Source organism: Hippocampus zosterae, chromosome 8, assembly GCF_025434085.1.
Source record: "Hippocampus zosterae strain Florida chromosome 8, ASM2543408v3, whole genome shotgun sequence".
NCBI classification, from domain to species: Eukaryota; Metazoa; Chordata; class Actinopteri; order Syngnathiformes; family Syngnathidae; genus Hippocampus; species Hippocampus zosterae.
In genome coordinates, this window is record NC_067458.1 from 21594788 (window position 1) to 21613913 (window position 19126).

Below are 19126 nucleotides of genomic sequence, written 5' to 3' on the forward strand. Positions count from 1 at the left end.
TGTTTTTTTTTTACATGATGCACAACTCTCATTTTTGTGCAATCATCTCATTGTAATTTGTATTTGTTACCTATTTTGATTCTTTAGAAAGCTGAATTTTGAGGGGGCTTGGAACGGATTAGGGCATTTACATGGAAAACGCATCTTTCTTTACCAAAATCTTCGAGTTCAGAAATTGATTCCAGAACCCAATTAATTTCGTAAGTAGAGGTAACACTGTACTTGGAATGGAGTGAATCAGTTACACTTTGCCATTAACATCTACATTTTCAATTTTTTAAAATGTTTAATTCTTGATGTCACCATCCGCTCCATCTTGAGTGATGCCTTGAATTTCCATCTTTCCAACATGCCTTTTTTTTTTTTAAGACCCACGCATCCATCTTCTCACCGCCGACCTCGCCGAATGCTTCTCTTTCGTCCCAAGCGTCCTGCAACACGGACAGCATGTTTTATTTTTAAAGTATGTATCCGGTGACAAAGAACACTTGAACTTCCCCTCGCTTGGATTACACGCGGCCCAGTGTAAGCTCATGCGCGACGGCTAACGTGTCGGCATCGCGTCGTCGTGCCCTCGGTGAGAAATGCTTTTTAATAGGTCCGGGTGCGCGCCAATGGCACCCATTGCCCGGGGGTGTGGGGGCTGTTGCTGGGATACTGCCGGCCGTCGTTGTGCCAAACACCGCTCCGCGAGTTTTGCATCATGCGCTATCTTTCGGAGAGTTTCGAACGTGGAACGATCAGGTTACCACACAGAAGTGGGTCGCGACGGCCAGCTGCTCGCGCCGTGTAAAGTATTGTCACCTTTGTCCGAATTCTGGGACCTTTCCCCACGCCTTGCGACGTCAGATTTGGGATTTGTGGCAAGTCCAGCGCAAACTGGGATACACACACTCACGGACATTTCACAATCGGAAGCTCTCTGGTTTTCATGTTGGTTAAATCCCGAATGCTCTTTTTATGAGTGTGCTGGGCAAGGTTCTGGATATTTGTGCATTTTATTTCAGGAAACCATGACTGTGGATGCGATGATAAACAATCATAAACTTCTAAGTTACAGAGAAGGTTAAAAGCATGCGAATTGGGACGTCTTGGGTGAGATGTTGGGTCACCCTGGACACTCCAAAAAAAATTCTGGTTATGCCCGAAATCTGAGCAAAAACCTTCTTTTGAAACCGATCTGAGACTTGATAGTATCGCGTTTTCGTGTTGTGTAAAGGACACAGAAAATAGGACCGTCAGTTATGGGTTCCAATACTTTTGCTTACAATATGGCCGTCTATGACTGTTTTTTTTTTCTGCTAACCTACCGGCTGTGATTCAAGCACTTCATGACATCATACAAATTTTTAAAATAAATATTTTTACATTTTTTAACATCTTCCGAGCCGCTTGATCCTCACTAGGGTCGCGGGGGGTGCTGGAGCCTATCCCAGCTGTCTTCGGGCAGTAGGCGGGGGAAACCCTGAATCGGTTGCCAGCCAATCGCAGGGCACACAGAAACGAACAACCATTCGCACTCACACTCACACCTAGGGACAATTTAGAGTGTTCAATCAGCCTGCCACGCATGTTTTTGGAATGTGGGAGGAAACCGGAGCACCCGGAGAAAACCCACGCAGGCCCGGGGAGAACATGCAAACTCGACACAGGGAGGCCGGAGCTGGAATCGAACCCGGTACCTCTGCACTGTGAAGCCGACGTGCTAACCACTGGACTACCGGGCCGCCCATTTTTAAACAGTGCCCTCATAATAATTATGAAAGTCTATTGAACAAAAAAAAAATAAAGATAAAATGTTTGGAGCACGGTATTGTTAGCTTACATTGGGTTTCGTACTGTCTGCGCTATGGTGTCAAAATCCGTTGACAGCTCTTTGGTTTCATTTTGGGTAGACCCCCCGCCCCCGAATGATAAGATCTCAATCCAACATCAAAAGTTTTCAAAAATTGGCCAATACTTGAGTGAGGTGAGTGCAGCCAATGTGGCAACAGCCCATCGCCGGCGATGAAGGGGCGTCGCCCGTCATGCATCAGCACCCTGGTGCCAAGCAGTCATCCGCCGCGATGCATTTTTATTTTGACCGGGGTAACTGACGGCCATATTCCGTGTCATTAAGGCCGTGCAAACTAACTGCAATGGAGGAAAAAAAAAAAAGAAAAAAAAGCAGGGTTAAAACAGGTTCCGTGACGGATTTTAACGGTTTGACTCATGTTCCTCACATTTGGCAGCGGCTGGAGGAAATCGTGGGTTGTGTTTACCCTCTAAAAAAGCTCGGTATCCTCGGAAAGAGAAACGATTCGCAAAAAACAAAACAAAACAAACAACAAATCCAGTCGGACTTGTTTGCAGAGGAGGAGCGAGTTTGAAGTTTACAGTTTGATGTTTTTGTTTCATTTGCACGACTTGATGCCCGCTGAGCACGTCTGCCTGACGGGGGAGGCTCGAGACGAGTACAGAAAACTGATGACTTTGTGGTCTTTAATTAAGGCTGTTAGCATCGGTAGCATTTCGCTCGAAATGAATGTGCCAGTACATTGTAGTAAATGTGTCGTATTTTTAATGCCGTGTACTCTCTCAAATCCATGAAAATTCTTCGTCAGGAACATTCTCATACACAAACAAAAACAAAAAAAAAACGACTCCTCCTTTGGATTATCGGACTCTGACTCATCGTCTTTTCCCGCCACAGGCAACGTTCATTTTTCCCAAACGCGGGGGCGACATATCACATGCAAGAGTTGCAGTGTGACACAATAAAAGTGCGTGAGATCGTGGGAAATTGGCATGTGTGTCTGTGTGTGTGTGGGGGGGGCGATACATGTCATAATTGAATCACATTATATTCTGATCATCGTGAACGGCATCGTGTTGCATTTTTACCGAAGCACTTTATCGCTTTGCATCGCCATTGGAGTCAATCCGATCATTTTTGTGAGTGCGGTGAATCGTGTCATCTTATCTTAAATAATATCATGCTGAGATTTCAACAGGATTTTTTCGGTGTATAACAATGCTGAGATTTTACCAGAATTTTGTTTACAAAATTAAAACTAAATTTTGCTGCATCAATGACTTGATGAATTTTAATATCATTTTATGGTGACTTTGTCCTCTGAGCAACAATGCCGAGATTTTAATTCTTTTTTTTTTTGGTCCCTTCATTAAGATTTTCAACCGATTTCTTTGTCGCATTAATTTTAATTTAATTTTTTTTTTTTTTTTTTTTACATTTACAACCTTTAAGGAGACGACGGACAGAAATGCGCACAAAATGAACACATGAAAACGTTGCTATGCACACCTCACGTATTTAAGCCGGGACCTCATTAGCGGGCCAAATAGTCGCCATTGTTGCGCTTAGCCTTGCTTTTAGTGTATTCCCAACGAGAATATCGCATGGGTGGTGTTCGGGGGGGGGAACAATGCCGGGTTGCCAGGCAGTTTTAGCGTATAGGCCATAAATTATCAGCGCTGCATCGGACACTGATGCTTTTGACTCATGTGGATTTCCCCTGCATTAGTCACCCGGTGGAATATACACACACTCACACAGTCAAGTATGTACATATTACCGGCCCCCCACCCCCTACCCCCGACACACACACACCGCGTGAGAACAATGTTCCGCAATGACTGACAGCCGTCGCTTAGCTCCCGTCAGCTGCCGAGCCAACTGCTATCTAAACACGTATGAATGGGTTATATCATGGCGGCGGCGGGGGGGGGGGGGCGGCGAACACAAATTGAGGTATTTATGGCCCATTTCGAGTCGATTTTTGTCAGAGTGCGGCGTGCGGGGAAGGGTGCTTGATACCCACCCGCGATGCTCGATGACAGCATGACGTAGCCGCCAAGTCATAAACGCACGCACATGCATGTCAAATGAAGTAATCGAGGCTCGGTGACGGGCTCCCGCTGCCCGAGCCTTAGTGTAATTAATGATGTAAGGGTGTCGAGTGTCGGCCCTCGTAAAAATATCTCTCATTTAATGGTCCATCACAGAGGTCGCTTTGTCCTCACGCTTGCACGTTAAAAGGCACCTTAACGGGATTTGGTTGCGTAAATAAGCTAATACTGAGATGTTACCGGGATTTTAAAAGGATTTTGTCATGTCAACAACAATACCGGTCTTCTTTCAGGATTTTTAACTCATTTGGTGCCAAAACATAAAAGGATGTTTTGGGTGTTGTTGTTGTTTTCATTTAAAAAAAAAAAAATACGAAGGACTTTGCACAAGGGTTTGGAAATTATTTCAGTATGAGAAATCACCACTAGATGGGAAGGGTGGCTTTGATCAGATCTTAGTGTGTGTATTAAGTATGGCGAATCAATGTGGCGAGGTGGCGTGCGAAAGCAGTGTGGCGGTGAGAACACGGATGTTCAATGTTCTGGAAAATGCGTCGGTGCATTGTTTTCCTTGCAATAAACCTTTTTTTGTTTGTTTATATTGTTCTTCAGTAGGAAAGCATTGTTGGGATATTTGAGGTATCACAAATGTAAAAAAAAAAATCCAAGTCAAAGTCCTGTGTGAAACCTCTATCCTTTCCCAAAAAGCTATTTTTTTGTCAACATTTTTTTCTTGGAAATAAGTATTTTCAAGAAACTTACCAAAGTACAACTGCTGTTTACTAAAGAATGGTAAAAGGTAGAACATTCAAGTCAAGTCAACAGTATTTATAGAGCACTTTCAAACAGCCATCGCTGCATACAAAGTGCTGTACATGGAGCGATTTAACATATACAATAAACAGTAAGACGAATCAGTAATAAGTAATAAGTAATAAGGCGGTAGAAAGCACCAAGCAGTAAAACCAATAGCAAATCTAAGTCATGCTGAGTCAAACGCCAAAGAATACAAGTGAGTTTTGAGGAGGGCTTTACATTGATGAAAGCAGCTACAGAACTCAATTTTCTCTCGGCCTTCAAAAATGAGTCAAAATGTTCAAAAATGCATCTCCCAATTTGAGAAAACCGGTTGACATTAAATGAGTTAATGTATGAATAACAATGAAAGGAGTCTTTCAAGGTGATAATTACATTTGGACAAATGAGCCCCCAATGCTAGATCTACGCAGCAACAAGGAGTAGATCGCAATGTCGCTTTGGCTGACATTTTGGCAGAAATGAGCGCAACTTCTTTGGGGGATGTTATTCAACGTTGATGATCCCAGATGTACTATAAAAGAGCTTGAAAGTAGTCGTACAAGGCAGAGGAGAAGGGAAGCATCTTGGAAGCTGTGGTTCCCTGGATACACAGCATCTATTTATTTGCTCCCCCCCATACCGTGACCCTCCCTGCCTTTTTATTTTAGCACACTGATTCACCTGCTGCCCATCTCCCCAGCACCTCTAGATTTACGCTCGCATGCCCAGACGTCGGGAGAGGCTGCTTGATAATGCGTTGGGGGGAAAAAAACGCTTATAGCTCCTACTCCTCATGTCTTTCCTTCACAATGGTGATTCAAGGACTGAGGGGGGGGGGGGGCAGTGGTGCTTTTTGTGTGAAATTAACCTTTGTGTGTGTGTCTTTACAAAGTCCAGGAAATTCTTGTCTGACAACATCACCTTCAGAGCTTGTTGCGAGAATGCCGTGACCAAGCTAACAGCTAGCCTAGCTTCTTCTTCTTTTGTATTTTCGGCACATTCCTGCTTCTCGCATGTCAATCCGGCGTACGACATAAGATTAGATATGATCAGTACACACTTAAAACACAATAACAAACACACAACGTTTGTATTATCTCATATTTCAATAAACGTTATGCGCTTAAGGCTAACAACACAACAAACACCTCTCAATGGCATGGGCACTGTGCTTGTGTGTGTGTGTGTGGTTTGTGTGTTAGGGCAACAGGGTCAACTTGGCATGACATGTATATCCTAGCAACTGTGTGTTTGCGAGTAATATGTGGCACACAGCAGTGTAGCCAACAATTGGTCGCTCTGGCCGATCAAGCCCCTCCTTCTTATGAAGCCAAAATACCTAAATTCAAAACACACTCCCCACTCTGCGCTGTACCCTCAGGCACTTTAATGCTGATGATTTCTAATCATAGTGATATTTTTCTCAAAGTAGATTTCACCCTCTGGTTAGTTTAGATGTGGTGCTAGAACCTTTTTTTTTTTGTACATTTGTCCACCTGGCATGACAACATGAATTCGCCCTACGCGACTGTGCAGTGCTACCCTGATTTTACCTTTCACCGGTAAGTACGGCATGCGAGTGTTGCTAGTGGGGCTAACGTAGCATCTACCATGTGAGAGAGAGTTTTGAATGTAAAAGTCAATGACAGTAGCCGGGAATCCCCCTGCGAAAAGCCACCCCGGCAACAGTTGCGTCCGCCTGCTTCCTCAGCTGCCGCCACGGCGGGATGTATTTTTAAGTGTGCAGCGCGACGGGTGGACAAGCGGAAACGCATGTGTTAAGTGCCATCAAGCGGCTGTCATGGCCTCGCGGGCCAATTTTGAATGTAACTTGTTAAAAATGAAGTTCAAATGAAACAATTGGGGGAGAAAAAGTGATTAAAAAAAAGACTTTTAGGGAGGTTTATGTCAACTTTTTAACCGCGTCTTCGCAGGAGCTAGCTTGTGTTAGCTCTTAACAATGTAGTACAGATTTAATAATAATAATGTGACTTTATGAAAGGGTTTATATTTCAATGTTTAATTTAAATGGAAAAAAAAGAACGTACAAATTAAAAAAAGATATTTGACAATTTTGGTGCCATGTGGAGCATTTTGTGACCAGTGTTTTAACACACAGTCAAACGTTAGCTGTTTAAATTGTATTGCTAATTCACCAAGAAAAATTCTAAAATAAGAACAACAATAAACAAAAAGTGTGTTGATTTTAAAGGGTTTGTATGTCACTGTTGCCTCATTGATGATTTTTTTTACCCGTCACTGTTGCCTCATTGATGATTTTTTTTTTACCCGCATATTGTCTGAGCATTGTCAAATATTCGTTGTTAGAAAATTGGCCCAAAATTCAGCAAAAATTATATTGACAATTTTTAAAATAACACATCACAACGTGATGCATTTAGATGGTTTTACACCGATGTTTATCACAATACCAAATATCAGTTTAAATTGAATTAATTCATTAGTTAATTAAATTGAATTAATTAAATAATGAAAGTACACATTTTTTAAAAAATGTTTTTTAAAAAGTTAAACATTTTGATGTCCGTTTAAATTAATGTGACTGAATGAAGGCTTGAGCAAAATACTATTTGTTGCTGACAATAATCGTTATTTATATATTTCTTTGCAATAAAAGGTTACGATCAACCACCGATTATCTTTATTTTTGTCATCACACAGTCGACACTACAACGTATGGTTTCTCTTTTGGGCATTCGGAGTGTTTTTCAGCTAGCATTAGCCGATTTTGATAAATGTCCGTAGCACATGCTTTTGCTTTTGTAATACAGTATTTGAGGATTGTCCACGAGTGACGATGGAGGTTTCATTTTATTTATTTTTTCCTAAAATTCCATGCGCTTAAAGCATCGCTACTGTACAAGTTTACTGCGCCAACAGACCACCTGTCGATTTGAAAGAGGCGGCCTTGTTGCTGATGTCGAAACGCATCGTTGGCGATAAGCGACATAACCTCCGCGCAATGACGATTCTTGCTTAAAGACCACATGGCGACCAGTCGGTTCACCTCACCGTGTGTCATTTATGGAAGTGTCTTGTTGGTCCTCTGAGTTGGTCTTTGCATTGTTCCTGCATTGCAAATCTGAAGAGGATTTGACTTGAGAGTGTGTCACTTGTGCTGCGGGAGTCAGGGGATAAGTGCGGGAGAAACTTTGCGGCTTTCTTTTGTTTGGCCGTCATGTCGACCTTTTTGAGGGTGGTTTGTGGGGGGCGGGGGTTGGCTGACAGAGCATCTTTGAACAAGTGATTAATAAGGACACTGGAGAAGCTGGGAGAAGCCTGTTTGTTTTGATTGCATTTTCATCGGCCGCCGTCAGCAGACAATGGGCCGGCCCTGTTTTTAGAGTTGACCTCTGAACCGGACCACTGTCTGGAGGTCTTTAAGTGGAGGCCGGACAGCCTTCGCCCCAGGCCGACTGAGGAAACCGGACACCCGCATCAAGACAAACAAAAGACATCCGTCAATTGACTCTCTCTATCTTTTTTTTCAAACACTTAAAAATAATGCTAATTGTCTTGAGTGATCACCCAAAATTGGCTTTTGGATTTTTTATTTTATTTTATTTTATGTTTTTAATGTCAGCTCACATTGCCAGTTTTACTCCAATAACAATTTGGATGGCATGTCGTGAGTTGACCCACAAAAAAGTTTCAAAAAGACATAAAAAGTCTGCCACTTTGGTTGAAGTGATAATTTCATTTGGAAAAATCAGTCCCCAAAGCCAGTGAAAAAGTTTGACAGACCTGCCATATTACAGGATAATGACAACGTAATTTGGAAAATTCACCCCCAGACACCAGTTTTACTTACTCATCCGGAGACCCACAAAAAAGTCTGAAGGCGCCATGCCAAAAAAGACACACAGAGTCTGCCAATCTTGTTTGAAGCCACCATTTTAGGGTCATGTTGGCCATTTCAAAGATGCACCTTCCTTTGCAAGAAACTTTAAACCCAAGACAGATGCATGAGTTGTCTGACACTTTTTATCCAATTTACCAAATTTGCCCCCTGGTAAATGAATCATTTCAACTGGTTCATCCAAATCCAAATGTCCCTTGAGGCAATTTATATGTGGTGTATTTTGACCTGGCAAAGGTCAGCAGGTTGAACCACACCAAACCATCCCCTCACCCCCTCAAATCCTATCTCACTCCCCCTTACAACTCTCCATCATCGTTACACTTTCATCGTTACACTTTTTTTTGTTGCCTGTATTTTTCTGCATGGAATCTGTACTGAATGGGCAGTTCTCTCTCGATTAGCACAGGAGGTCTTTCAATTTCACTGAATTCATTTTTTTCTACACTAAAAGTCTGGCAGTTTATTCGACTCGCTTCTCACTCTGTGAGTGTGACTGGTTTGTAGCTCGCAATGTCGGCACTGTCCTTGACTGCCAACCAGGTCAAACTCGTTGATTTTTAAATTAGCTTGGATGGCCTCGATCTTCCTGCCACATGGATGGATGGATTGGACTCTATTTATTATAATTTTTTATAATATATATTTTTTAATCATTATTATTATTTTTTGTATTTTATTTTAGTTTATTTGTATTATTTTTATTTACTTTGTCTTCATTTTGTTTAATTTGTATGATTATTATTACCATTATTATTGCATTTGATTTAGTATTCATATATAGTGTTTTATGATTATACAGGATATTGTCTTGGTTCTCATTTATTTATTTGGTTTTATTCGTTTTTAATTTTGATTGTTTATTTGTTTCCATTGTATTTCATTTTTTATATTCTTAATTTAAATTTTTGTACATTTGAGTTGGTTATATTATTCCTGAGATGAATCAGTTTGAATTTTTTCCACAATACTGTCTATTCTATTATTTTATTCATATAATATGTAGCTTTTATTTGATAATTTTATGACTTATGTAACTTCATTTTCATTTGTATAGCATTCAAATTTGGTTTTCATTCAGAAGATGTATCGAATCCAAGCCAATCGTTCCACTTAAAATCGTCCTTGAATCGTATCGCGCCCCATCGAGATATGTGTCAAATTGTAATCATGAAAATTTTATGACACAAGACTCCATATTATAGTTGGAGTGTGTGTTTGTTGACACCGTGAAGGGGACTTCCAGTGGCCCTTTAAATAGTTGGCGCTCCTCATTGACCGTCCAACTGTACTCATAGCACAAGTCGGCGGTAGTGGTGGTATTTGGTGTCTGGTGTGTTTGGTGCTTGTCTGTGGTGGGGGGGTCGGAGGGGGGAAATTCCGTGTGTCTCCGGGGAGGGATGTGAGCGTGCGCCACTTGAGCGTCAACAATGGCGGCGTGAGCTGTGAAGCAGGTGTCACCTTTCAGCTCATTATGTGCGCGGCAAATATTCACAATGGCCGGCCGGCCGGCTGGGTGGCATCTTGGAAGTGCGCTGACGCTGCGGCTTATTGCTCTTTTATTTTGAAATCCGACGCGTCTGACTGAAGTCGTTTGGTGTCTCCGCAGACTCCGAGAGCGAAGGGACAGCCCCTTCTTTGCCGCCTCGTCCCACGGTCAAGTCACGCCCACCGCTGAGATTTTCAACCAGGACGTCTTCAACCAGCTCTTTGACATGCTGGACCAGTAAGTGCGCCCCAAAAACAGAATCCAGCAGTTCTTCGTATATTTGCGGTTCACCATTTACAAATTTACATTTTTAAAATCTATTTTCTAAAAAAAAACCCTCTTCGAGTCATCTATTTTTTCCTGAAATGCCACAAGATGGTGCCAATGTCCTGTCTAAATAGGAAAGTAGTACAGTAATCGGTGTCAAATGTGTATATCAAAATGATACATCTTGACAGAGAGACATTTATTGTGTGCTGGGGAGGGGCCAAGTTTAGCCTGGGTTGTCGTCAGTGATTGACATTTTGACTGTACTTCAGAAACCAAACAATCTATTCATTCATTCATTCATTCATCTTCCGAGCCGCTTGATCCTCACTAGGGTCGCGGGGGGTGCTGGAGCCTATCCCAGCTGTCTTCGGGCAGTAGGCGGGGGACACCCTGAATCGGTTGCCAGCCAATCGCAGGACACACAGAGACGACCAACCATTCGCACTCACACTCACACCTAGGGACAATTTAGAGTGTTCAATCAGCCTGCCACGCATGTTTTTGGAATGTGGGAGGAACCCGGAGCACCCGGAGAAAACCCACGCAGGCCCGGGGAGAACATGCAAACTCCACACAGGGAGGCTGGAGCTGGAATCGAACCCGGTACCTCTGCACTGTGAAGCCGACGTGCTAACCACTGGACTACCGGGCCGCCCAAACAATCTAGGTTTTTTTTAAACTGCATTCAATCGCACTTAGTTCACTTATTTTAAAATGATTTTTAATGTATATTTTACATACAATAAGTAGTGTTTGAGTACAGTAGAGGAGAATTTTTCTATTTGTTTTTATTTCGTGATTTAATTTATTTTCATTTATCTAATTAGTTCATTTATTTTTATTTTATAATTACTCCAAATTGTATGATTTTGCATTTTTCGGTTTTATACGCACATTCCGTTTTTATTCTACTGGTTTTGTGGTGACATCACACACACACACACACACACACACACACACAAAATAAAAAAAGCTATCAATTGAACTTTCCCGACTGTAAATCTTGACATATTTTCATGAATTTTTGCCTGAAAGTGACCAATTTGTCCTGCGTCGACGCATGTACCGCAAGCTTTTAACGGCTTTGTCATCTAATTGTTTTCCACTTCTTTTCCCTTTGTGCATTAGCTCCTCAATACATTCACTATTTGGCGAGAGTCCGCCTCACGTCTCGGCGGGGAACACCATCCAGATCAGCATGGACTGCATCACCATGCACGAACCTGACGACGCGCCAGCGGTGAGTAATTTGCCTTTGTTTTCACTCATACACACACAATGACTGAATTTTCAAAATGAACGTATTAATGTCCGTTTTTATGAAGTGAATTTTTTACCCAACACCAATAAATTCCAAAATGCACCGTCTTATATCCGGCTTCCAGGAAGTAAAATTAACATTGCGATATTCTCATTTAATTTGGATCAATCAAGTCTGATGAGGTTTCCTCAGTTCGCCGTAAAACTTTGCGATTACCGATGACGTGTTTCATGATTGTTAGCCATGAAATGGGGAAAAAAAAAGCTGCAGGTGACTTTCGCTTTAAGTGGGCGGACGGGACTTCCAGGGGTTGCGGTCATCAAGTCGTTCGACATTCTCCTCGCTAACAATGGAATTTCCCCGGGACGGACTTTGATGCAGAGCAGCCTCGCGAGTCGCGTTATCAGCAGATGTTGTCTGGGAAGGCTCGCTGATATGATCTCACAGTGCACTCTGACCCCTTCTGACCCCCTCGGGGTGACGGAGGTGTTGGCAGTGGGGTTAGAACGTTATATTTGGGTTCCTCTGACTTTTTTGGTGGGTCTTCGTCATAGAAAATTGCCTTTGCCGGCTGAATTTTCCAAATTGCGAAGTTCATTAACGTTTTCTGTTGATAGCGAGTCATCAATTTATGTTGTCATCCTCAGCCCGGTTGCCATGACGAAAACCCAAATCCTCTGCAATATATGCTTCCTTGTACACATCAAATTGATAGATTACCACTTTTGAAATCAGTCCAATCAACGATAATAGTTTGTTCAATTATTGTTTGAGTGAGTGGTAACAAAATAGGGTTACCGGGTAACAAAATCTCAACGTTTTTTGTGGTCATGACACTCAGGAAATACAACAAAAAAAAAAAGGTAACCCTCATTTTTGGAAAGCCTGCAAGGAAGGCAGCAGGCTGGGAAATGTCGCAAATATAAATTTGCTTAGTGGAGCTGAGTGATGTTACCTCCCCCAAGGAAAGGCTACGCTCTCTTGATGAATGATGGCCCTGACCTGTGAACCGCCTCCCCCACCAACCCCACCACCGCCACTTCCAAAATGGAATATATACTTACTGTCATTTGAAAGTAATGTTCTGTTGTCATGTTGCTGATTGAAAAGTCTTGCGTTGCTTTTAATGATAACAGCCGACTTGTTCAGTAGAAATCAAAAGAACCAACGCCGTGGTGTCTCGAGATACAAGTTTTACTTCAATCTGTGACCACGCTCGTATGTTGAAAAACTTGCCCAAAAAATAAGCAAAAATGTCAGCAATATTTATTTATTTTTGACTTTATAAATTTGAACTTTAACGTGCCGTAATAGCATAATTAATTACAGTGTAACATTTTTGTTTGGTTTCATATCTATGGACATTGCGCTGCTCCTTCTGGCGTGTGTACTTTGGCCACCAGGGGGCAGTGTAATACAGACATAGTGACGGCCACTTCTCAGTAAGATGCAGCAATGTAGCCATTCTATGCAGAGGATGAAGAATATATTCCCTGTATTGGGATATTATCTGTCTGCATGTGTTGCTCCGCCATTTGTGTCGAAATATCCCTGTACCTCCCGCCACTTACACCCCCCCCCCCCCTCCAGTCTCCTTGAGGTGTGCCTCTGTTGAGTCATTAAATGTCAGCTTGGTGTTTAGTACCCCGGAGGAGCTTATTTGTATGGTGGAGGGTTTTATGTTTAATCTGAAATTCCTCTCCCCCCCTCCCCACACTTGTAGCCGCGGGGCAACAATTTAACACAAGTCCCGTCTCTCATCGATCAGTGCGGATGTCTCCCCCCCACCCATGTAAAAGTGTAGTGGTGGAGGTTAGGGTAATGCAAACAGAGGGTAGAATAACAGTGAGGAATGTAGTGGGAGAAGAAACGTTATATCCTGCCCCACAAACAGCTGATTTTACACATTGATAACACGAGGATCAGCTGTGTGTTGAGTCAAGGGGCTATCGGGGTGCGGGGATGGGCGGGGGGGAAGGGTTAGGTGGCGACAGCGCACCTTTTCAGAGGTGTAAGTGTGGCACGGTCGTCACTCGGGAGCGGGGGGTGGGATCACGTTACGTCTTTGCGTTAGTTGCTTCCCGTCTGTTCCTGGAGTCCACGCTGGTAAAAGTCAATCAATATTTTGTTCCTTTGCTAAGGATGGCAGCAATCGTACCGAGTCAATGCGTAAATGTTGTAAGCTGATGGCACGCTGTTTAACGTTGCGTCTGAAGATAAATACATTATTGTCATATACAATAATAAAAAATCCTTGGGTAAGTTTGTTACAAAACGCAAAGGCAAAAACCACTTCTGAGAGAGAACAAGAGGGCAAAAAAAAAATGATGAGGACGCAGTTAAAAAATTTTTAAATTTCATTTTTAGTCTTTTCTCATTTAGTCTCATTTTTAGGCGGCCCGGTAGTCCAGTGGTTAGCACGTCGGCTTCACAGTGCAGAGGTACCGGGTTCGATTCCTGCTCCGGCTTCCCTGTGTGGAGTTTGCATGTTCTCCCCGGGCCTGCGTGGGTTTTCTCCGGGTGCTCCGGTTTCCTCCCACATTCCAAAAAACATGCGTGGCAGGCTGATTAAACACTCTAAATTGTCCCTAGGTGTGAGTGTGAGTGTGGTTGGTTGTTCGTCTCTGTGTGCCCTGTGATTGGCTGGCAACCAATTCAGGGTGTCCCCCGCCTACTGCCCGGAGACGGCTGGGATGGGCTCCAGCACCCCCCGCGACCCTAGTGAGGATCAAGCGGTCCGGAAGATGAATGAATGAATGAATAGTCTTGACTCTATTCTTTGTATTTTACATTTTGCACAACTCTCATTTATTGTGCAATAATGTATTTGTAACATTCATTTGTTACATGTTTTGATGCGTTTTTGTGCTCGAGAAAACATTTCTGTCTGGATTTTGGGGGGATTGGAACGGAATAGGGCATTTACATGCAAAACGCGTCTCTACTTACAAACCTTTTCTTCTAGAACCAATTAATTTTGTAAGTGGAGCTACCACTTTATATGTGTGTGTGTGTGTGTGTGTGCGTGTGTGTGTGTGTGCATAATAAAGGTCCACGTGCACCCAGTATGAGGAAGCGTAGCCTGTTGCCCGTTGGTCAGAATAAATTCTCGAAGGACTTGAGCGGTGAGCGCTTCCAGTTCGTCAGTGTCTCCAATCAGCAGCCCCACCCTGAGTTACACAGCCTGGGGCGGGGGCCCACAGCAGTGGGGGGGGGGGGGTCAAGGCATCAACACTTTAAAGTCTCCCGCAGCCTTGTGAGGGGGATCATTAGCCCACCTAAACAAACTTCTAATCATGTTAAAACAACACTCGGAGGCATTTGCGCAGTGGAAGGGGAACCTCAGAGTCAGTCGGGATGAAGCGTTGGAACATTACGCGAGTGCAGATGGAAATACTGCGAGTGAGGGAAAACAATGCACACATCCTAATTGGCGGGAATCCTTTTTTTTTTCAAAATTAGAGGAGATCCTGTTGTATCGTAGTTGAATTGCATCATGTCGTAATTAGATACGATTGCGTAAATCGTGTCGTAATTGAAGTGAAATGTGTCCTAACCGCAGTGAATCGTATCATATCGTATGTCTTATGATGTTGCGTAGTCACTCGTTTATTATTTTATTTCTGCGTATTAAATATTACTTTGCGTAAATCACATTGCGATTGCCGAATTGCATCGGAAATGAAGTGAATCGCACGCCGACTTGACTCGTGAGCGTGTCGTAGCATCAAGCTAGCCGCTCCCTTCCCACAACACTTTGACAGCAGTTGTTTGCGGTGATACAATGCAGTACAAAGCATCGACGTTGTTGGGGTTAAGGGGGGGAAGGTTTTTTGGGAGGGGCGGGGGGGGCGTTGGGGTTAATTATTGTTACTCTTGGTATGCTAACGAAGCTGACCGCCGCAACTCTCACTCTCTCCACAGACCCTCGTTCGTAACGGACTTTCTTTGGCGGTAGTTGTCGCTCATATTTTGTGCTAGCTGTTTTGCTAGCTTCATTGGCATAGCGGTTTGTTCGCACTTTTGGAAAATGTCAAGTAAAAACTTGAATCGGATGTTCTGCTTTAAAGTTTTCAGTTTTCTCTCTCTCCCTCACATTGGGACAAAAGTACTCGAGGTGGGGTTTTTTTTGGGAGGGGGGAGAAAGCGGCAGCCTCTTCGATCCCAGGATGGGCGTGTACTCAGGTAGCTCCCAGGTAGATCTTCCAACCCCGCCCTCCCACTACCGACTTCACAGTATATAAGAGCCCTCCCATGGATTCTGTCTGGAGCTTCTTCTTCTTTTTTTTTCTCCTCGCCCCTCCACGTTGCTAACTAAGCATCCCGTCTTACCCCCAACCCCCCGTCGCCCCGAACCACCACCACAACCGATTCAGCGTCATTTGCGCTCCGTGTCAAGTAAAGATTTTTCAGGGGGGAATCCTGGAGCCGGTGGAGCAAACAGCAGCCGCCCTGCTCAATCTCAGCGCCAACATGTTGTACCTGGAGACGGGCACCAGTACGCCCTACAGCGAGGTAAGCGTTCAGGTTTCACGGGCCTCAAATTGGCAGGATCTCTACACCCCAACCCCCCCTCCCCACCCCTCGCCCAAAAGATTATGCCAAAATCTTGGATTAATTGGGATTTCATTTGATTGAATTGGATTTGCTGCATCGGAATGTTGTGATGCGTGGAATGTAAACACCTGGATGCGCGGGCAAAACGGCGCGCGTTCAGATTTTGAAAGCGTCAACTGTCTTTGTGAATGTTTTTTTTTTCTTTTGGTACTACCGGAGGAGGTTTCAAATTGTTGAAAAATGTGAAAAAAATTGTCAGTCATTCACTACATTTTTCACTTTTTTTCGTACTTGAGGAAGAACAATATTTGGGGGGGGGGAGATCCTGAAAAATCTCATGGAAATTGTTGATTTATTCAAAAAGAAATGCAAAAAAATAATATTGGATATAAACTTCCACTCATTTCTTCATCATTATGTCTATTTTTTGTAAATCCAAAATATTTACAAAATTTTGTCTTTCCCATTTGATTTTTTTTTTTTTTTTTGCATCTGTCAAACTTAACTGTAGCTTTTGTACATAAACTGGACTCTTTTTGTTTCTTTTTAACGGCAATATTGAGAATTTGTAAAAATCCCTTCCAAGGCAGTGCTCGGATGTTTTTTTTTTTTTCTTTTCAATTCAGAGCTTCTGCTGGACACTCAGCAGCTGCAGTTTAAGACGGATTGATTTCTCAGGGTGACATAAACCACACCTTGAAAAACACAACTTGGGTTTTTTTTTCCTGACAAGTTTTCCATTTGAGGAGCATTTTATTTTTTGCCGAAATTGATTTAAAGGCCTTACTTGGATGTGTATTATATTCGTGCTGAAACTGAAACGTACGCCATTTTGATTTCTTTGAGCAACGTGAATCATATTTAGAATCTCTCCTCCCCCCCCCCCCCAACACATTTGAAATCCCAAGATCACACCTACCAACTGCACAAGAATCCTCTAAATTGATTGCTATGTTGTTGTTGGGGGGCAGGGGGGGTTGTTTGTAGCTTCTTTCGGATTCTGTGCAACTGTCCCGATGCGCATCAACGAAAATTAAATGTCATTTCTGTCATTTGGATTTCAAAACGCATCTTGTTTGTAGTTTGATGTTTATTTTTGCGTTACTAGCTTCCGTCCATGTCTGGTAGAAATGTCATTTCTTGTCATTTAGATTTTTTTTTTCACATGACCACACCTTGGTAAACAACTGTATGTCTTGTTGATTTATTCTGGCTTCCGACGCTTGTGGGTGAACCACACCTAGAAAAATACAGTCTGCGTCAACATTTAATTGAGGGCTTTTTTTTTTATGGTCTTTGATGTTTCCCGGCGCTTCCGCATATGTGAAAAGTTGTGATTTATATGATGCATTTAGGTGAAGCGCACCTGCGCGCTTCGGTGGTACAAAAGTGAAAATGAGTTGCTGACTTTGGAAAAGCAATCGGGGTTTCTTGGCTCTGAAAGTCAAATGCTGTGATTGATGTCAATGGGAGTCGCCGTTGTGATTTTGACAGTCAGTTGAGGTGCTTTGAAAGCATTTTAGTCTTTTTTGTTGTTGTTGTTTTTTTTTCTTTGGTGCAAGCGTGAGGCCTGGGTCACCGGGGTTAGGATGACAACACAGTCAATTGTTTGTGGTGTGCGACTTGCATTCCGTTGCACTTTTCCCAGAGGCGGAAGTGGGAAATGTCCACCTCGATAGTTTTCCGGAATGTTATCAATGCAGACAGCTAGTTGTGGATATGTGTCATCATAGAAATGATTGTTATCATATTTAAAAAAAAAAAAAAAATATATATATATATATATATATAAAATTTATTATCATATTTGTGTTTTATTAGATTTAAAGCGTTTTCTGTTTCGAAAATATAAAAATGCAACCGTTTGTTTATATTTGATTACGTATGCTCAATTATGTATTTGATTTACTTTTTTACATCCTTGAAATACGCATTGTGGATATCAAGATTTCATTTATTGTGCATATTTATTAGCTTTGAATAAATATGCATTTTGCTAATATTGCTAGGTTGATAGCATAGTAGCCGAAGTCATATGTTTCGGGAGACACGTGTTCAACCAACAAAACTTTTGATGTTATTTTCTTTCTGTGATTAACCATATAGAGTCACAACTCAAATTTAAAGATCTTGGCGAGCTACGTCATTATTTTGCCAGTAGGGCCCTACTGTATATCGTTAAGCTAGTTAGCGAAGTTGCCAAAGTCAGAGTTGAATGTTTTCAGAATTAAAAAAAAAAAGGTTGCAAGTACATTGTATTTTTTGTGGATTTGGTTATAGTAAGTTAAAAATAACACCACACGCTTGGCATTTGCACTTTTATATATTTATTGATGTCTTTGGTACGCGGGTGTGTGCGGTGGCCCTCTCAGATTGCAGGTAGCGTTTAGCAGGTGTGTGGGGTCACTGTCTTTCAACCTGTTGTTAAGCAAAGCGGGCGGTGTGGGTTGGGGGGTCTTTAAGTGGTGTCCGGCTCAGTCCCACCGCATAGCTGAGGGGGATCGTGTTGCAAAGCCCCCCCCCCCCCCCGCCTCCAAAGCTCCACAGCCCCCACGAGCCCCCTTAGAAGCGGACAATGCGTCCGTCCGGGGCTGGTAATTGCTGTGATGGTGTGTTGATGTTGATACAATCACCTGCTGCCATAGGTGCGGAGAGACCACCACCTTTACCAACCCCCCCCCCCCCCCCTCAAAAACCACCCACCTCCACCCAGACACACCTTCTTTAATGACCCCACCGTCCCATAACCCCTCCAGCCACTCTGGTCACTCATGCTAACCCCTCCCTCGGGCCGAGTCGGCTTGAATGCCTGACAGATTCCGAAAGTGTGGTGCCCGCAAACTCGGAAGGGTGTGAATTATCAACAATCGTGCTCAAAGACGTACCCACTAGCTGTAGCTTTCTGTAGGCATAAAAAGCAGGATTACATAGGCTGACATTTCTTTCAAATGTACACAGTGAAACAAAATAGTGCGCAAATGAGTTAAAACAATTGTGTTTACGGCATTGCCCCGTGTATCTG

General features: G+C 42.9%; 2 protein-coding genes across 8 annotated transcripts in view; one reads left to right on the forward strand and one right to left on the reverse strand.

Moving 5' to 3' along the window:
• Nucleotides 1-19126, reverse strand: part of zbtb11 (zinc finger and BTB domain containing 11) — a 253182-nt gene that overhangs the window by 205654 nt on the left and 28402 nt on the right. The window lies entirely within an intron of this gene.
• The window catches only part of tp63 (tumor protein p63), a 47498-nt gene that overhangs the window by 7928 nt on the left and 20444 nt on the right, over nt 1-19126 (forward strand). For 2 of the 7 annotated variants that reach the window (XM_052073043.1, XM_052073044.1), the window contains exon 1: nt 15813-16062. In XM_052073043.1, the coding sequence (XP_051929003.1) occupies nt 16021-16062 (42 nt within the window). In that variant the 5' untranslated portion in view covers nt 15813-16020. Of the gene's footprint in view, nt 1-6070; nt 6210-10136; nt 10254-11414; nt 11527-15812; nt 16063-19126 lie in introns of those variants that run through there. The other 5 variants (XM_052073046.1, XM_052073045.1, XM_052073040.1 and 2 more) reach the window with 5 other exon arrangements.